The 18,704-nt window shown below is 40.4% G+C and overlaps 1 protein-coding gene across 8 annotated transcripts in view; it reads left to right on the plus strand.

The window, feature by feature from the left end:
- zgc:154075 (uncharacterized protein LOC556929 homolog) overlaps positions 1-18,704 on the plus strand; it is a 261,564-nt gene that overhangs the window by 31,426 nt on the left and 211,434 nt on the right. For 7 of the 8 annotated variants that reach the window (XM_043675943.1, XM_043675939.1, XM_043675941.1 and 4 more), the window contains exon 3: positions 15,950-16,034. The exons of the other annotated variant lie outside the window; for it this stretch is intronic. In XM_043675943.1, the coding sequence (XP_043531878.1) occupies positions 15,950-16,034 (85 nt within the window). The remainder of the gene's footprint in view (positions 1-15,949; positions 16,035-18,704) is intronic. 8 annotated transcript variants of the gene reach the window in all.

An 18,704-nucleotide genomic window follows, 5' to 3' on the forward strand; every position in this document is an offset into this window, starting at 1 on the left:
GGGGTGGGGGAGGAGAGGTCAGGAAGAAGATTGCAGGTTAGGAAGGCGGTGTTGAGTTCAAGGGATTTGACTGAGACAAGGTCGGGGGAGGGGAAATGAGGAAACTGGAGACTCTTCACTAGTTCTGGACTGAACTGCTCAGCTAGAGAGCTGACCACTCCCTTTGCATTATACAGGTCACTTCTAAAACATGACCACTTTGGCCTGAAGTCTCATCTGTTTACATAGAAATAAAAGGCTTCTCAAAATCCTTTTTCAACTCTGTACCAAACTAGTCATCTCTGAGCCGGGAGGGTTTTATGAAAAACATCGAGGGGACAGTATCCTTGAGAAAAGGAACAGCTTTGAGAAAAAAGGGACCAGCTTTGTGACAGTCCAAACAGACAACATCTACTGCTCTACCTTCATCAATCCTTTTTGTCAACTCTTTAAAACACTCAATCAAATTAGTGAGACAGACTATTCCTAATCATTCCTTGCCTTTCCAAATGTGTGTAAATCCTGTCCCTCAGAATCCTCTCTAACAACTTACCCACCATTGATGAGAAAGTGAGGTCTGCAGATGCTGGAGATCAGAGCTGAAAATGTGTTGCTGGAAAAACGCAGCAGGTCAGGCAGCATCCAGGGAACAGGAGAATCGACGTTTCGGGCATAAGCCCTTCTTCAGGAATGAGGAATGATTCAGGAAGAAGGGCTTATGCCCGAAACGTCGATTCTCCTGTTCCCTGGATGCTGCCTGACCTGCTGCGTTTTTCCAGCAACACATTTTCAGCTACCCACCATTGATATCAGGCTTACCAGTCTATAGTTCCCTGGCTTTTCCTTACAGTCTCTCCTAAATATTGGCACCACATTAACCAACCTCTATCAGCTCACCTGTGGCTATTGATGATACAAATATCTCAGCAAGGGACCCAGCAAACACCTGGGATAGCTGTGGCAATAGGGTTAAGGAGAATCCAAAGGGATTCTACAAATAAACTAAATGGTAACGTCCTGGAGAGTATTACTGAGCAAAGAGACCTTGGAGTGCAGGTTCATAGTTCCTTGTAGAGCTACAGGTATATTGTATCGTGAAGAAAGCGTTTGGTATGCTTGCCTTTATTGGTCAGTGCATCGAGTTTAGGAGTTGTGAGGTCATGTTGCAGCTGCGCAGGACATTGGTTCAGCCACTTATGGAGTATTGTGTTCAATTTTGGTCTCTCTCCTATAGGAAGGATGTTGTGAAACTTGAAGGGTTCAGAAAAGATTTATGAGGATGTTACCAGGGTTGGAAGTTCTGAGCTAAAGGGAGAGGCTGAATAGGCTGGTGCTATTTTCCCTGGAGCGTTGGAGGCTGAGGGGTGACCTTTATAGAGGCTTATAAAATCATGAAGGGCATGGATAGGGTAAATCGGCAAGGTCTTTTCCCTGGGATTCTGGAGTCCAAACTAGAGGGCATAGATTTAAGGTGAGAGAGGAAAGATATAAAACGGACCTAAGGGCCAACCTTTTTCATAGAGGGTGGTATGTGTATGGAATGAGCTGCCAGAGGATGTGATGGAGGCGGGTACAATTACAACATTTAAAAGGCATCTGAATAGGTATATGAATAGGAGAGATTGAGAGGGAAATGGGTCAAATGCTGGCAAATGGCACACGATTTATATATAATATCTGTTTGGCATAGTTGAGACCAAAGAGTCTGTTTCCGTGCTGTACATCTCAATGACTTTAAATGCATTAAGGGCAAAAGAGTAATTAGGGTGAGAATAGGCCCTCTTAAAGATCAGCAAGGCCGCCTATGTGTGGAACTGCAGGAGATGGGGGAGATACTAAACTAATATTTTGCATTAGTGGATGATTAGAAGGTGGGGAAATGAATAGTGACATCTTGAAAAATGTCCATATTACAGAAGAGGTGGTGCTAAATCCCTGGCACCTGATCAGGTGTAACCTCGAACACTGTGGAAACTAGGGAAGTGGTTGCTGGGCCCTTGCTGACATATTTGTATCATCGACAGTCTCCGGTGAGGTGCCATAAGACTGGAGGTTGGCTAATGTGGTGCCACTATTTAAGGATGGTGGTAAGGAAAAGTCAGCGAATTATAGACCGGTGAGGCTGACATTGGTAGTGGGCCAGTTGTTGGAGGGAATGCTGTGGGACAGGATTTACATGTATTTGGACTGATTAGGGATAGTCAACATGGCTGTGTGTGTGGGAAGGCATGTCTCACTAACTTAATTGAGTTTCTTGAAGGTTAGATCACATGAAATGCTGGGAGATCTAGCCATTTGTATACAAAACTACTTTGGTTTGAAGGTAGCAGACAGAAGATGGTGGTGGAGGATTGTTTGTCAGAAAGGAGGTCTGTGACCAGCTGTCAAGGATTGGTGCTGTGTCCAGTGCTTTTTGTCAATTATATGTGATTTTGATGTGAAAATAGGTGGAATGGTTAGTAAGTTTGCCGATGACGCCAACATTGGTGTTGTGTACAGTGAAAAAGGTTATCTCAGAATACAACGGGACCTTGATCAGATGGGCTGGTGGGTTTTAATTTAGATAAATGTGAAGTGTGCATTTTGGTAAGGCAAATTAAGGTAGGACTTATACACTTAACGGTAGGGTTCTGGGGAGTGTTGGCAAACAAAAAGACTTTTGGGTGTATGTTCATAATTTCTTGAAAGTCAAGTCACATGTAGCCAGGGTAGTGAAGAAGGCATTCGGTACACTTGCCTTTATTGATCATTGCATGGAGTATAATTGTTAAAGTTCATTTTGTTTTCAACTGCTGCAGTTACATTTTTACTGCTATTTTTGTTTCTCAGTTAAGAATATTTTAATGCCTGTCTCTGATTAGTCTTACATCATTTACGATAAGTGCTATTGGAGGAAATTGTGACCAATGAGTACATATTTTTAAATTGTGAAACCAAGGGGAAAGAGTAAAGTCTATTGTGCAAGACTGCACCAAATGTAAGGGCTGATAATATAGTCCTCAGCAGCGAGATAATGGTAATGCTGGTCTTTGAATGTTAGGTACAGTGGAGCAATGAATTAGTCTTGCATTCTAATTAAAATTCAGCTGCTTTGCATAATATTTGTGTTCCTAGACACAGCCTATAAAATAACGGGGATATTATTTGCTAGTAATAGTTATAAGAGAATACTGATAATGGGGATTATAGATTGCTACAAGATGAAGGAGGTGAACTGCACACTTGCAGTTTTGGAAGTCCTGTTGTTTTCGATTTTAGACAGAAGGATAGCTTGATTTTCAGTGGAGACGCATTTTCTTTTAAGCTGAAAATCTGGCAGTCTGCTCCTAGACCTTTCAGCCTACTCTTTGATCTGATGAAATTAAAACCTAGAATAGAAGAATTAAAATTACAATGAATGAAAATGTATTTATTTGTTTGTGTTCCAATTTTTTCCCCTCTGTCCTGAAACAATGCCCTCTTGATGATGTATACTTTTCAAATGTGCCAGCTATCTTCTGGCAAGTCTTTTTTGTTCATTCTTGTTGGGTGAGACTGGAAGTGAGTTTACAGGCTATTCAGAACAGAAGGAACACCGATTACATGTTGACCTGATCTTGTTTTCTTTCATATCCACAAATACAGACTTTTCAACAGCATCTTGAACTGTGGCTGATTTTTTTTTTCCCCTTTCATAATTCAATTATACTGAAGCTAATTGTGTTGTGGTCTTAACTGTAGATCAGAGCAGATAACTTAGAGGGAATAGGATATGGGACCTTCTTTGACTTATGTAAATCTCACTAGCAGGACTGAAAAATATTTCCAGTTGAACTAAAACAGGATTTGAAATAAGAGGCCTGTATCGTAACTATTTAAACAGGATAGTCATGGAGAAAATCAGTCTGCCTGCTGCCATTATTGGTTGATTACTCTATATTTGAATTGTCACAGTGTGATAATGGGAGTTGATTGTAGCACCTATAAACTTCAAATCACGTCGCTATTTTGGTAGCCTGACAAAGTTTTGTAGTTTTACATTGAAACATTATACAGACTCTGAATTAAAAGCCTCAATTCACCATCTAAGTGAATAAATCTCTGTGGGATGCAGTTAACAGTAAATCACTGTACTAGGAGGAAACAGCTCATGATGTCACATCCTTTACCAGAAAATGACCAAATAACTTGGGAATGGTCCAGGGTGGTATGGTATGTTTCTGCTTTATTAAAACAGTAATGTCACAGTTTGTTGTCTTCAGCAGCCATCTCATCTGCTTTTGGGACTTCAAGATATTTATGAAAGATAAAGCTATATTACTGCAAAAGTGTCACATCAGGGAAAAATGAAAAGTAAATATTTGGTCAAGATCATTATTCAGACACAAAATAAACATGATCTAAACTTGTATTTTTGCAAACATTTCATTTAAACAATCTAAAATGTTTTCTTTGAAACTAATTCTGCTTTCCACCCTGAAGTAAATCTTGCATTATTGTATATAACATAATTGTGGTTTTGTGATTTTTCAATAGAATTGAAAACAAAATGATTGTAGCTGCCCCCACTAGTGTAGGGATTACTGAGGTATATAAAGCAGAAGATCTGAGGTTCACACTACTCTCTGTTCTGAGTTAACAATCTTGGCTGAGGAAGCAATTGGGACATGTCAATTGCTTCAATACACTGGTATAAGGTGGGAAGAATAAGATACTGGTTCAGCATAATCTTGATCACTTTCCACTAGTGTCTGATGGAATTTTGCTAGTTGGATGAGTAAAAGATTTGATTGACTGTGATGCCTGTACAGTCAAATGACCCATCAGACAATACCTATGAAAAATGACCACCTGAATGAGGTACTAAAGGGATGCTGGCAATTGTTCAACAGTACATTAGACTGAAAATTAACTAAAAATTATTTGTTTCCACCCAAATCAAGCAGCTATATGTATTCCATCAAGGTCAGAAAGGTAGCTGCTTCTTCTGCCTGCCACTGCCCTTTTGACTTTACGTTGTGCCAAGGAAGTTCCTGGGTGCAGGAGAAACCACGGTCAAAACATCAGTATAATGTGCAATACCCCACAATTGCAGAGAGTAAGCCTAAGTGTTGGATTTATAAGAAAAATTCACATACATCATCTCAAAATTCAGTAAGGGACCATTATCAACAAAAGTGAAAGTCTGACATAGGGTAGATGTGGGAGGAATGGAAATGCTGATCCAGGACAAAAGGGATGTGTTAATGGAACAAGTAAAGAAATAAAATATATATCCTCAGGAGCTGCAAGTGATACCAGCAGAATTTTTACTGGCACTTACTGACCAATAGACTGTGAGCAATAGGTTGTTCCAAATGTTGATCTCAAAAGGCTGTAAATGAAGTGCTCAATTTGAAGGGTTAGGATTCCTTAAGTCTCTCTCTCTCGAGCTTCATTAGAACAGTGAACGAGGTCAACGACAAAGATGTGAATTCAAGTTGCTGAGTTCAATGATAGTGTTCAATCCTGAATCAGCTGTGAAGCATTCAGTGAAAGGTTAGCCCTTTCAAGGGGCTGGCACTGACACTAAAGGAAATGCCTTCTTAATTGTTGATGGTGGTCTCTTGTTCAAATTGCCATGATGTTTTGGCTGGGACTTCTCCAGCACCTAGAAATTATTTTAACACACCCTAAAGTCAAGAGGGCAGGGGTGGGCAGAAGCAGCAGCTGCACTATGCCCCCATCTTTCCACTTCGTTGGAATATACTGTGACTGCTTGATTCTATCCTGTCATAATCTATGATCAATAGGAGCAACTTAAATATCAGCATTGCCAGCATTAAACCATATTTAAAATGATGGACGTGTAGAAAATATGCTTCATTTTTTTAAGGGGTAGCTTCATCTAGTACACTTTAGCTGATGGTGGAAATGTCCATTCCTGTTTTGATACAAGTATTGGATAGGAGCTGATTATGCGGTGTCATTGTGGATTGTTTTGATGTTGGGACCTGCTGCCAAATTGCTGAAGGCACTGGTTGAATGGTGGTGCATTCTGACCCACAAGTGATGTTGCCATTTTCCGCTCTGATCACCTGGTGTCTGGAAGGGAACATAAATCTGTGCTTAAAGCCTTTACATCATGCTTGCAGTCCAATTTGAAACAGAGCTTTTGGTATCCTAAAGGTCTTCTGGCTTCTGCTATCTTGTCATACAGAAAACACTTGTGTATGTGACTGTCTTCTAACCTCTGAATATGCCCAAGCCAGCAAAGGTTCTTTTACTTGATCTGTGCTCACATAGTTGCTTTTGAGATGAGTGCCCCATTTGTGATTTTGTCCTTCCATGAAATACCCAGAATGCACAACAATCAACATATATGCAAGTTGTTGAGTATCCTTTCATCAAGGCCGTAAGTCATCCATATTTCATAAATATGCAACAAGGTGCTAGGAAAAATATCTTGGTTTAAGAGTCTTAAGAGTCAGCTTCATGTTGTTCCATGTATATTTCTTGAATCAGCCAGAGGTGGTCATTTAGTTTTTCTATGCTTTTATTGAGTTTTGCCTGTTAGGTTGTCTGTTATTATGGCTCCATGATAGTAGAATTTGCCAACCACTTGGATCATAAAGCATTGGAGCAAACATAGATCATTCAGCCCATCAAGTTTCACAGGGGTGTTATTTCAGATGATCAAGGATAGAGATGTGACACCCTATCCAATAATCATGGTTTTTTTGCTGCTTTTTAAAAGTGAGAACAAGTTGCAGGCATTGCAGAGATAATCTGCAGATCTTTTGTAGCTAAATTTCTGTGTGAGAGCAACTAGTGCAACAATGTAGAGAAATTCTCTTATCAACACATGTACATTCTCTTCACTTTTCAGTCTGAATGCATGGCAAAAGAATATTGTCTGACCTATTGTGCAGGTAACCTCCACCCATGTCAGCAGGAAAGGTCAAGGTCAGAAGCATGGAGAAGAAAAAACTAAACAAAATGGGGCTGGGCTACATCCCTGTTTCATTCCATTCTTCAATCTAAAACTGTCAGAAGTTGTGCCATCAAACAGATGCACCATTTCTGATGCATTTGGAGAATGAAGTACAGTGCATAATGTCATGAAAGGAGTGGATGAGACTGAGGAGCTTTGGACAGTCAATTTTTCACAAATCGTACAGTGGCGTATCCTGCTGACAGTGTCACATGATTTATTGAGATGTATGAAAGTGAAGTTAAAAGATAAGCTTGATTCTTTTAAAGACTTGCATTTTTACAGTGGATTTCATGACCACAATATGTCCCAAATTGCTTTATCAGCAAGAAAATACTTTTGAAGTATGATTATCATTGTAAGAAAATGCAGTAGTCAATACGCTCACAGCAAGATCCCCAAACAGTAATGTGATTGATGAGCATGGCTGAATTCTTTTACGTTTAAAGTGTATCCATTTTGTTTACTTCCTCGTGTTTTCTTTTACCAGCTTTATCATCTGATATCATGAGTGATACTCACTGTCTATTTATATTGGGTCCAGTGTAGGCTGTGACAAAAGAAGCTGTTAGAATAATAGGTAATTGGTAAGCCTCTGGACTTTGTAGCCAAAATAATGGCCTGTGGTTACACTGAGCCTCAATTCAATGTCTCTTCTTTGTCAGTTATTCTCTGTGTTTCATAAGACTTTTTGAATGGTCTCTTCCAGCTGTTCAGAAATTTCCAAGAATTGTTCCTTTTGCTGTTCAGAGTTCCATAGATTCTGGTACCCTTTTAGTACCTGAAACAAGTGAGACAAAACTGATATTTTCTCACTTGATATGTACTTGCATTCCAGTCAGGTAGTAATTAGCAGTCAGAATTCATTTTAATTTGTCTCCATAACTCAAGAGCAAAAGACCAATGGAGCACTCCTCTTTCACCCAGTTGAGATCAGGTATTTTCTTTCTTAAAAATGAGTTTTAATAAAAGGAGGCTGAGAGGTATTCAGAATCATGAGGATCTGGACAGAATAGACAAGGAGAAAATAAAAGGGCATGGATTTAAAGTACTGTAATTGGTCAAAGAAGCAAAAGTGATACGCAAAACAATGTTTTCATGCAGTGAATGTCTTTTATAGGTATTTTATGGCAAAAAAGAAAATTTAAGATTTTTTTAACAAAATTAGAGTACAAATATAAGCATCAATATAAAATTAAATAAGTAAAAAATACATAATAACAAAACAAAAAAGGAAAAAAAACAACTAACTACTAATCTCTTCTACAAACAACCAAAACATAAAATAGTATATCGTACATTACTAACAGTAAACAACAAAGTAATTAAATAACTAGATACATGCTCAAAATAGATTTACATCAAGTCATAATAAAACCCATATTTATACGGGATTCCTCCTCCTAGGCGGCCCCTGAGCCAGCCAGAACTATTACCACAGCTAAACAAAAGCCCTGGACGATATGGCCGAGATATCTGTGTCGATATAGTTCAAAAAGGACTGCCATATTTTATAAAATAATTACATTTTTTGATGCACCATATTTGTGAGGAAGTCAAGGGGGATATATTCCATGACTAACCTGTGCCAATTCGAAAGTCCTGGGGGACCTTCAGCTACCCAATTCACTAAAATATTTTTCCTTGCACAAAAGGAGAGGATGGTAAATAATTTCTTCCTGTGCACATCCAGGGAGGGGAAATCTGAAGAGCCCAAAAGCAGGGTTACTGGTTCCAGTCTAATCTCCGTACCCAAGATCTCTGTCAAGGCATTCACTACTCTATCCCAATACCTGCGGATGTTATGGCATGTCCATAGACAATGCATGAGAGTGCCAACTTCTATTTTACATTTAGGACACATGGGGAATGCTCCTGCCTTGAATTTTGCAAGTCGTTCAGTTGCTATATGAGCCCTGTGAAGTACCTTTAATTGAATAGCCTGAGTTCTATTACAAATAGAGATCTTTCCAGTATTTTCCCAGATGTCCTCCCACATTTCTAAAGAGATTTCCAACACTAATTCTTGGTTCCAGATTTTATATAATTGTTTCATGTCCTTCAATACCTTATTGTATAGTGAGTGATAAAGAGTACTGACCAAGGGCAGCCCCATTGGCCATAGCACTCTTCTTTTCCTGATCCAATTTGTAGGGATTGACTATCAGTGTGGCCTTTTTTTGTGTAAAGTCCCTTATTTGGAAATACCGAAAAAGGTCCCTGTTAGGCAGTCCAAACTTTTGGTGCAACTGCTTAAAGGACATCATAACCTCCCCATCGAACAAGTTTCCCAAACAGAGATACCTCTGGACTTCCAAGTTTTAAATGTAGCATCTGTCAGCCCTGGCTGGAATCCTGATACTCCCACTATAGCGGTATAAGGGGAGGTTTTTGCAAGTTACCCTCATCTTGTTGCATTATCCTCCAGGCTTTAATTGTATTTAATACAATAGGGGTTTTACAATAGTCCATAATAACTCTCATCTTGTCCATAAATAAAAGATTGATGATGGGACATTTTGCTTGGGAGGTCTCAATATCTAACCAGCTTGATTGTGGGTCACAAGAGACCCAGTCAGCTCAATTAGTACCTCTTAAAATCTGGGAAAGTCCAGTCCTTCCCTTGCTTGTGGGAGCTGCAGCTTTTCTAATCTGATAAGGGGCCATCTATGATTCCAAATAAAGGAGCCGAGCCAGCCGTAGAGCTTACGCAACACCTGTCTCGGCATCATCAAGGGGAGCATTCTCATCAGATATAGAAGACGAGATAGGATATTCTTAACTCTGGTTACTCTGCCTAACCAGGATATTGGGAGATCTCCCCAGCGTTGAAGGTCCTGCCTCATTTTCTCTAATAAGTGTACGTAATTGGCTTTATATAACTGACCAAATACTGGAGTAACAAAGATACCTAAGTATAGAAAACCCTCTAGTGACCACTGAAAGGGAAAGCGAGATCCGTCCGGTAAATCGGATATACTGGCAAGACCTCACAATGGCATGGCCTCCGATTTCATAAAATTGATTTTGTAACCTGAGAACATACCAAATAGATTAACCACTTGAATTAAGCGAGGCACGGATGTCAAAGGATCACTTAAGAAAAGGAGGACATCATCCGCTTAGAGAGTAATTTTGTGCTTGCCCGATCCAACCCTCTGAGCTGTTATGTTAGGGTCAGTTCATATAGCTTTGGCTAGTGGTTCAATCACTAGCGTGAATAATAGTGGTGAAAGAGGACATCCTGACGACAGCCCCTGCTGACACTAAAGCTATCCGAGCCTCAACCATTGTTGATCGCCGCTGCTTTGGGATCATTATATAATACTGAAACCCATTTAGTAAATACCTCTCTGACACAATCTTTCTACCGTATAGAAAAAATATGGCCACTCTACCCGATCAAATGCCTTCTCTGCGTCCAAGGAGACAGCTAAACCCAGTATTGTTCCTTGTTGACAGGCTTATGTCATATTTTGATACCCTTCTAATTATTAGTTGACTTGCGGCCCTTTATAAACCCCGTCTGGTCCTCTTTTATGATGTATGGTAAGACCCTCTCCAGTCTTAATGCTAACATTTTTGAAAGAATTTTGAAATCCATATTTAACAAGGATATGGGTCAATATGAAGAGCAATCTTCTGGGACCTTTCCCTTCTTGAGAATGCGAGAAATATTTGCTTCTCTCAACGAAGGCGGGAGGCAGCCCTGACTGTGTGAGTAATTACACACATTTATGAGTGGCCCCGCCAGTTCCCCTATAAATTCTTTATAGAACTCAACCTGGAATCCATCAGCCCCGGCCCTTTGCCACTCTGAAGCTGCCTAACCTTGTCCTGTACTTCCTGGGTCGTCATTAGGGCATTCAAGATCAACACCTGCTCTGAGGTTAGGCCCAGAAGATCTAAATTTTTAAAAAAAGGATTTCATCTTCCCAGTTCTATCCTCACAGTCCTGCGACTTATACAGTTCAAAATTGAACTTTCTAAAGGCAGTATTGATCTTTTTACAGTCACAAGTCAAGGTACCAGCACTTTCTCTAATGGACGTAATGGCTTGGGGAGCCTTTTTCTTTCTGGCAAGTTACGCTAGATATCTTCTAGGAGAAAGTGAGGACTGCAGATGCTGGAGATCAGAGCTGAAAATGTGTTGCTGAAAAAGCGCAGCAGGTCAGGCAGCATCCAAGGAGCGGGAGAATCGACGTTTCAGGCATGAGCCCTTCTTCAGGAATAAGGAAAGTGTGCCAAGCAGGCTAAGATAAAAGGTAGGGAGGAGGGACTTGGGGGGGCGTTGGAAATGCGATAGGTGGAAGAAGGTTAAGGCCAGGTGATAGGCCGGAGTGGGGGTGGGGGCGGAGAGGTAAGGAAGAAGATTGCAGGTTAAGAAGGTGGTGCTGAGTTCAAGGGTTGGGACTGAGACAAGGTGGGGGGAGGGGAAATGAGGAAACTGGAGAAATCTGAGTTCATCCCTTGTGGTTGGAGAGTTCCTAGGCGGAAGATGAGGCGCTCTTCCCAGTAAGTATTAGGCAACTAAGCAAGATGAAGAAAGAAGAAAACCCTGCTCTTAAAAAAAAGAAAAGAAGCTCTCCTCCCCCCACAAATCAAATAAGCCGCACGAGCTATAAAAAGGAGATCAAAGAGAGAATAAAGAACAAGCTCTCCCCCCCACCCCACTCCCAGGAAAGGATGAGTGAAAGAGAGATGAAGAAAGAAAGGGTAAACAAAGGGGGAGCAAAAATAAAGTAGTTATCCATACAGTTCAAGTCTTGCAGTCTATTTGAGAGAGTCCAAGAATTCTTTCACTTTCTCCGGTGATCCAAAGTTATAAACGGATCCTCCATGGCTGAAGTGCAGCATGCCGGATAACGCATAGAGTATTGAATATTTAAGTCTTTCAAACGCTTCTTCGCCTCATCGAATGCCCTCCTTGTGGACCACGGCTAGTGAAAAGTCCTGAAATAACATTGCCCTGGAACCCTTGTGCATCATGGTCTGGGGATCCTTCCCCAGGACTCTGGAGGCCTCCAGCAGCTTTTGTTTTTCCTGATAGTATTGAAGTTGGATTAAAATCAGACGGGGATGCTGGTCCGATCCGGGCCTGCGTACAGCAACCCGATGGGCCCACTCCACCCGTAACCAGCCCAGCCCCGACTCCAACTTCAATAATCGTGAGAGCCATTGCTCTAAGAAATCTGCAAGCTGGCCTTCCTCTTCCCACTTGGGAAGGCCCAGCAACCGAATATTTTACCAACGATTATCGAGGTTGTTGATGCACTCCTCCAGGGTCCAGACCTGACCAACGGATGACTCAGCAGCAGTCTCCAAGGCCGCGGCCCTGTTGCTCTGCCCCTCCGACATACAGCATGACCGAGATCGACTCCCACCTGCATCGGGTCTCCTCGATAAAGGCATCGATCTTCCCCTGGAGCTTAGCAATCAGGGAGATCAGGCTCGCCTCCGCAGGTAAGTCCCCTGAAGCAGCTGCGGACGTCCCTGCTGCTACAGGAGGAGGTGGAGGAGGGGTCCCCATCTGTTGTGAGCTGCGGGAGTTTTTGCCCTTAGTCATTTTTAAAGAACACCAAACTGTCCAAGTTTGATGTAAAATGGCTAAGTACACTGGGCAAAAGCTATCCTAAGTGATTTAAAAGGTGAGGTAAGGGTGGGTGCCCCACTTTCCCCAAGTCTTAGGCAGAGCACTGCAGACTCAGACTTACTGGGTCGCCGCCATCTTGGATCTCCATGCAGTGAATGTTTAAGATCTGTCTGACCTGTCTGAGAGTATGGTGGAAGCAATTTAATTACAGTATTCAAAAGGGAATTAGGCTGTTATTTGAAAAGGAAGAATGTGCAAGGTTTCAGAAGAGCTCGGAAGGATGGCACTAAGAGAATTGCTCATTCAGAGAGCTGATTTAAGAATTATAAACTTTCAGCACTGCAAAAATCTGAGATTGTGAATCTGGACACCTTTGCTATCCAGACTCCCACCTTGTAACCTGCGCAAAGTTGCGGTCTTCTAAAGTTTTGCTGTCTACATCCTGACTCCAGCAAATCCCAATCATGCATCACCCCCAGTTCTCACTGAATATGTTTTCTCCAGGTTTGAGAATGCCTGAGTATTAATTTCTCATGAGTTGTTTTTAAATGTCTCTTTGGTTCTATTCATCATTATATCTGTAATCACAATGCTACAATATCTCTGTGGTTCTTCAATTTATGGCACATGCATGATTTTCATTGCTCCATCATAGATGTACCTACATTAAGTTACATAAGCCCCAAGATTTGAATTCCCTCTACTACACTGCTTTAAAAATGACCTCTTTGACCAAATGTTTGATTTGCTATCCTAACTCTTCCATAATTTTCAAGAGGACAACTATTCAGTGAATTGAGACTAAAAAGAAATCAATGCACCTTAAGCTCATACTGTATGAAAGGAATAAATGCATTACAAGATTTGAAGTATCGCAAAATTTATATGGAATATGTAACAGAGAAACATGCCATTCATCCCTAACCCCCAGTCCATGCTGGCACTTGAGTTCTGCTTAAACCTTCTCCCATCCTTTTCTCTTTTAATTCTATTGTGATGATGCTGCTCCTTTAACAAAGCTATGTTGTCTTTGGTTTTTCCTCAGGAGGTCGTAAAGACACCAGATTCAGAAAAGTCTGGGTTGGATGGGTTTTAAGGCCAATTTGATTAGAACTAACAGATACTGCCTCAGGGAAAAGGCTTTTAATTTAAAAAAAACTTGTACAATGAAATGGGAGTGGTCAGTTCTCCCAGTTCAGCTTTTCTCTGGTTTGATTTGGATTTTGGCAGTCGGTCTATTCACTGAAAGCATTCAGGCAGTTGCCGAGGCTGCTGATCCAAGAAACAACTATATATGGAAGAGGGTGTTCCATGCTGCAGCTCTCTCTTCTGTAAGAACCTGTGTTTGATTCTACCGTTTGTGCCAAGGGGTGTTATGGGGAGTGTCGCAAGTATTTGGAACAGCATCATTTAAGTTGGTATAATCTATTGGGTTTTCAGATAGATTAAGCTATTCTGTATTCGGTTCTGTTTCGTTTGTGTTTCATTCAGTAATCTTGTAAATAAATTCTGTTTTGATTAAAATTAAGTGGTTTGACCTGCTGTATCCCTCCTGGAATATTCCTCAGGGCCTGAAGAAGGGCCTGTGCCCGAAACGTCGAATCTCCTCTTCCCTGGATGCTGCCTGACCTGCTGTGCTGTTCCAGCAATAAAGTTTCAACTTTGAGGGGATCTGGCCTTGTTCATAACACAATCAACAAAAACCTCTCTACCCTTCTTCCACATATGCAAATCAATTTCCTCTTAAATACATTAAACTATTTAGCTCCAGTATTCTATGGTAGCGAGTCCCCTATTCACATTATTTACAGAGATTTCATAATGAACTCTTTTATCCCATTGATTTGTTTGTGACTGTTTCATATTGATGTCCTCTAGTTTTGCTCTCCCCATAAATGGAACAGTTTCTTTATGTGTATTCTATCAAAATCTTTCATATTTATGTATCTTTACTTGGTCATCATTCAGTCTTTTCAAATAAAAAAAGATGCAGCATATTTATCCTTTCCTAATGGTACTATTTCACAGAACCTTTTTTCCATTCATCTGTTGTGTCTCTATTCTTTTTAAATAAAATGGCGATCAGAAGAACTGTGAGGAATACTTCTTGTGATCTAACCAAAGTTTAACGAAAGTTTAGCACAACTTCTCCAGTTTTGATTCTTTCCCTCCAGAAATAAACTCTAAGCTTAGTTTGTTTTTGTTATGCCTTTATTGACCTGCATTGCAATGTTTTGATTTATGTAGTCGTGCTTACTGCCATGCTGGCTCTGGCAAAATTCCAGACTTGCCTCTCAGTCTGAGCTCATTGCTGAATGCTTTCTTTGGTTACTGTTGCAGTACCAGCAGTAGCCCCTTCTCCCTGTGTAGTTGCTGGGACATTAGTCAATGCTGGAAATCTGAAATAAAAACAAAATAATGGAGACATATTCGGAAATCTAGGCAGCATGTGTGGAGTGGAACAGATTTAAAATGCAGATTGGTAACCTTCCATTAGGACAGGCTAATTGTCACAGAGTCATCATCATAGAGATCTACTACACAGAAAAAGACTCTTTGGCCCACCGAGTCTGACACTGGTCAAAATCAAGCACCTATCTGTTTTAATTCCAGCATTTGGCTCACAGCCTTCTATGTCCTGGCATTGCAAGTGCACACCTAAATACTTCTTGAATGTTATGTTTTTTGTATTCTCCCTTGACCTGCTTTCTCCTGTTGTCCATGTATTGAATGTGTATTTCTCACTTTGTCGTAAATTTTTCCTTATATTCATCCATGGTATTTCATTAGTGGATAGCTGTCTTAGCTTTTAGAATTTTTTTCCCTGGTTTCTGTTGAACACTTTAATTATTTCCCATTGACGTTTTACATTACTACCCATTTAATTTTCTGAGTTCTATTCTCATTCAAACCAAATCAGCTTAACTCCAGTCTATTACCTTGGCATTTATCATGCAAATGATAAATTATTAATTATTAATCCTAAACTATATTATTTTATCATGACTAATAAATAGGTGCTCCCTGCTTCTCCATTTCTAAGTTTAGTAATGACTTCCCCCGAACTGGCTTAAAAAGGAAATGCAACTTATCTCTATATTCACCTCTCCTGGACAATGAAATTCAAAAAAGTTGAAATCTCCCATATTATTGCTTGTTTTTTTTAACTTATTTCCATAGTTTGTTTTCAATTCATTTCCCTAATTTGTTTTCATATTCTTCCTCCACTTCGTTTCTGCTAGTAGGTGATCTGTAGGCTCTGTGTGATCCTTCTTCACATTTTATCACTATCCACATAGATTCTATTTCTGTTTGACTTATGGCTGTGTCATTGCTTTCTATTGAAATAATGTTATGTCTAACTTTTGTTGATCCATCACTGCTCTGATATTATCTGAATTTATTTATTATTGCCTGTGTTCTAGGTTGTGGGAGTAGCAGATTGTCGTTTAATTGCCAGACAGAATTTGCAGATGAAGTACTCAATTCAAGATTGTAACATCTTCAGTGGTGAGAACCTTTGGCTGGCTGCTTGCATTACTGCGCAGATGTCATTGTCTAATCAAAGTGATTTGGCTAACTATATTAAACTCTATTGCATAGTCTGCAAAACTGAGTTCATTCCAATTTAAAAACAATTTAAAGTTGAAACTTTATCAAAGTAAGTATATTGCTAATGGTGCAGCCCTCTTGTGGCACAGTGGTAGTGTCCCACCTGTGCCAGAGGTGTATAATAACATCTCTGAACAGGTTGATTAGAAAAATATGTTAATAAAAATTTTTTTAAATTATACTGCTAATAGGAGGGCCTCTTGTGACACAGTGCTAGTGTCCCTACCACTGGACCGAAAGGCCCCGGTTCAAGTCCCACCTGCTCCAGAGGTGTGTAATAACATCTCTGAACAGGTTGACAAGAAAAACAGGTTAAATTTTAAAAATTAAACTGCTTAACAAGTGTAAAACATGATGTAGTGTTTATCTGAAGTGAAAATAATTGGTCAAAACCTCGGCTGTAAGGATCAGGTGTGGTATCAACTGATTCCTCTGCCTTTCTGCTACGTTACCAACAACTACAATAAGACCATGTTATAAATGCAGTTAAATAGCTCGTCAAAATCCTTCAGTCTTGCATATGAGGAATGACCACTTGAATGAAGTTACTGGAAGACATATTATGTCTGTGTAACTTAATCTGAGTTTGAAACAGTACCTTCCAAAAGGAAAAATGGAAGCAAACAAATTTGATAAATGTAAGGAACGAAAACACAAAACATATTGTTAAAAAACATTATTTCACAGCTTGTGTGCATTGCTGGTTAGGCCAGTATTTGTTGCCATCCCTAATCGCCCTTTAGAAGGTGGTGGTGAGCTGCCATCTTGAACTGCTGCAGTCGTTGGGGTGTAGGGATACCCACAGTACTTGTGGACGGGTGTTCTGGGATTTTGGTCCAGCAACCGTAAAGGAATGATGACGTATTTCCATGTCAGGATGGTGTGTAGCTTGAAGAGGACCTCGCAGGTCATGGTGTTCCAATGCATCTGCTATCTTTATCCTTCTAGATGATAACGGTCACTGCTGTTAGAGGAACCTTGATGGGCATCTTGTTGATGCTATGCTGCCACTTCATGCATCAGTGGTGAAGGGAGTGAATATTGAAGGTGGTAGAAAGTGTTGCAATCAAGGGAGCTGCTTTGTTCTGGATGGTGTCAAGTTTCTTAAGTATTACTGGAGCTTGTCCAGGCCAATGGAGGTTATTCTATCACAATCCAGATTTATGCTTTGTAGATGATGGACAGGCATTTGAGGGACTGGAGGTAAGTTACACACCACAGAATTTCTACCCGCTAACCTGCTTTTGTGCCACAGTATTCATGTTGCAAATGACTATTCCTAGTCAATGGTAACACCCAGAATGTTGTTGGAGGAAGATTCAGCGATGGTAGTGCCATTGAATATCAAGGGGCAGAAGTTAAATTCTCTCTTGTTGGAAATTGCAATTGACTGGCACTCATGTGGTACAAATGTTACTTGCCACTTGTACAACCTGGATATTGTTCAGTTCTTGCTGCATATGGTCGCAGACTGCTTTGGTATCAAAGAAGTCATGAATGATACTGAATATTGCGCAATAATTAGCGAACATCCCCACTTCAGACCATATGATCGAAGGACTTCATTAAAAAAGCAGCTAAAGATGATTGTGCCTGGGATGTTACTCTGAGGAACTCCTGTAATGATGATGTGGACTGAGAAGATTGACCTCCAACCAACCAGAACCATTTTTCCTTTTGTGCTAGGTATGACTCCGAGCAGTGGGGAGTTTTCTCTCCAATTCCCACTTACTTCAGTTTTGCTAGAGTTCCTTGATGCCATACCTAGTCAAATGATGCCTCTATGTCAAGGGCAATCACTCTCACTTCTGGAGTTCAATTCTTCTAGGTTATAATGAAGTCAGGAGGTGAGAGACCTGGAAAATCCAAACTGTGTCAGTTTTCAGGTTATTCTTTTGCAGGTGCAACTTAATAGTACTGTCACAACTCTTTCCATCATTTTCCTGATGATCAAGAGTGGCCAGTTTGGATTTGTCCTACTTTTTGTGCGTTGGACTTAGGCAATTTTCCTTCCTGTTAATGAGGTGCAGTGTTTGTAGTCATACTGGAATAGCTTAACTAGGGGCACAGTTAGAACTGAAGCAAAAATCTTAGTTGCTAAAATGTTGTCAGGGCCCATAGTCTTTGCAATGTTCAGTGACTCGGCCTTTTCTCGATATTACATGGAATGGATCAAATTCATTGAAGACTAATTTTGTGGAACTTTGGAGGAGGTCAAGATAGATTATCTACTTTTGGCTTACGGTAGATAAAATGCTTCTTCAGCTGTGTCTTTTGCTTTGATGTGCTGGGCTCTCTGTCATCATTGAGGATGCAGATATTTGTTGATGGAGCTGCTACCTCCTGTTAATAGTTTAATTGCCCAGCACCATTCACAACTGGATGTGGCAGGATTACAGAAGTTCGATCTGATTTGTTTGGTGTGGATTCAACTAGTTTATTGCATGCTGTTCCTGCTGTTTGGCATGCAAGTAGTCCTATGTTGTAGCTTCACCAGGTTGACCTCTCATTTTTAGGGATGACTGATGCTGCTACTGATATCCTCTACTGTATTCTTCATTAAGGAGG

This window comes from Chiloscyllium plagiosum, chromosome 34, assembly GCF_004010195.1.
Source record: "Chiloscyllium plagiosum isolate BGI_BamShark_2017 chromosome 34, ASM401019v2, whole genome shotgun sequence".
Lineage (NCBI taxonomy): Eukaryota > Metazoa > Chordata > Chondrichthyes > Orectolobiformes > Hemiscylliidae > Chiloscyllium > Chiloscyllium plagiosum.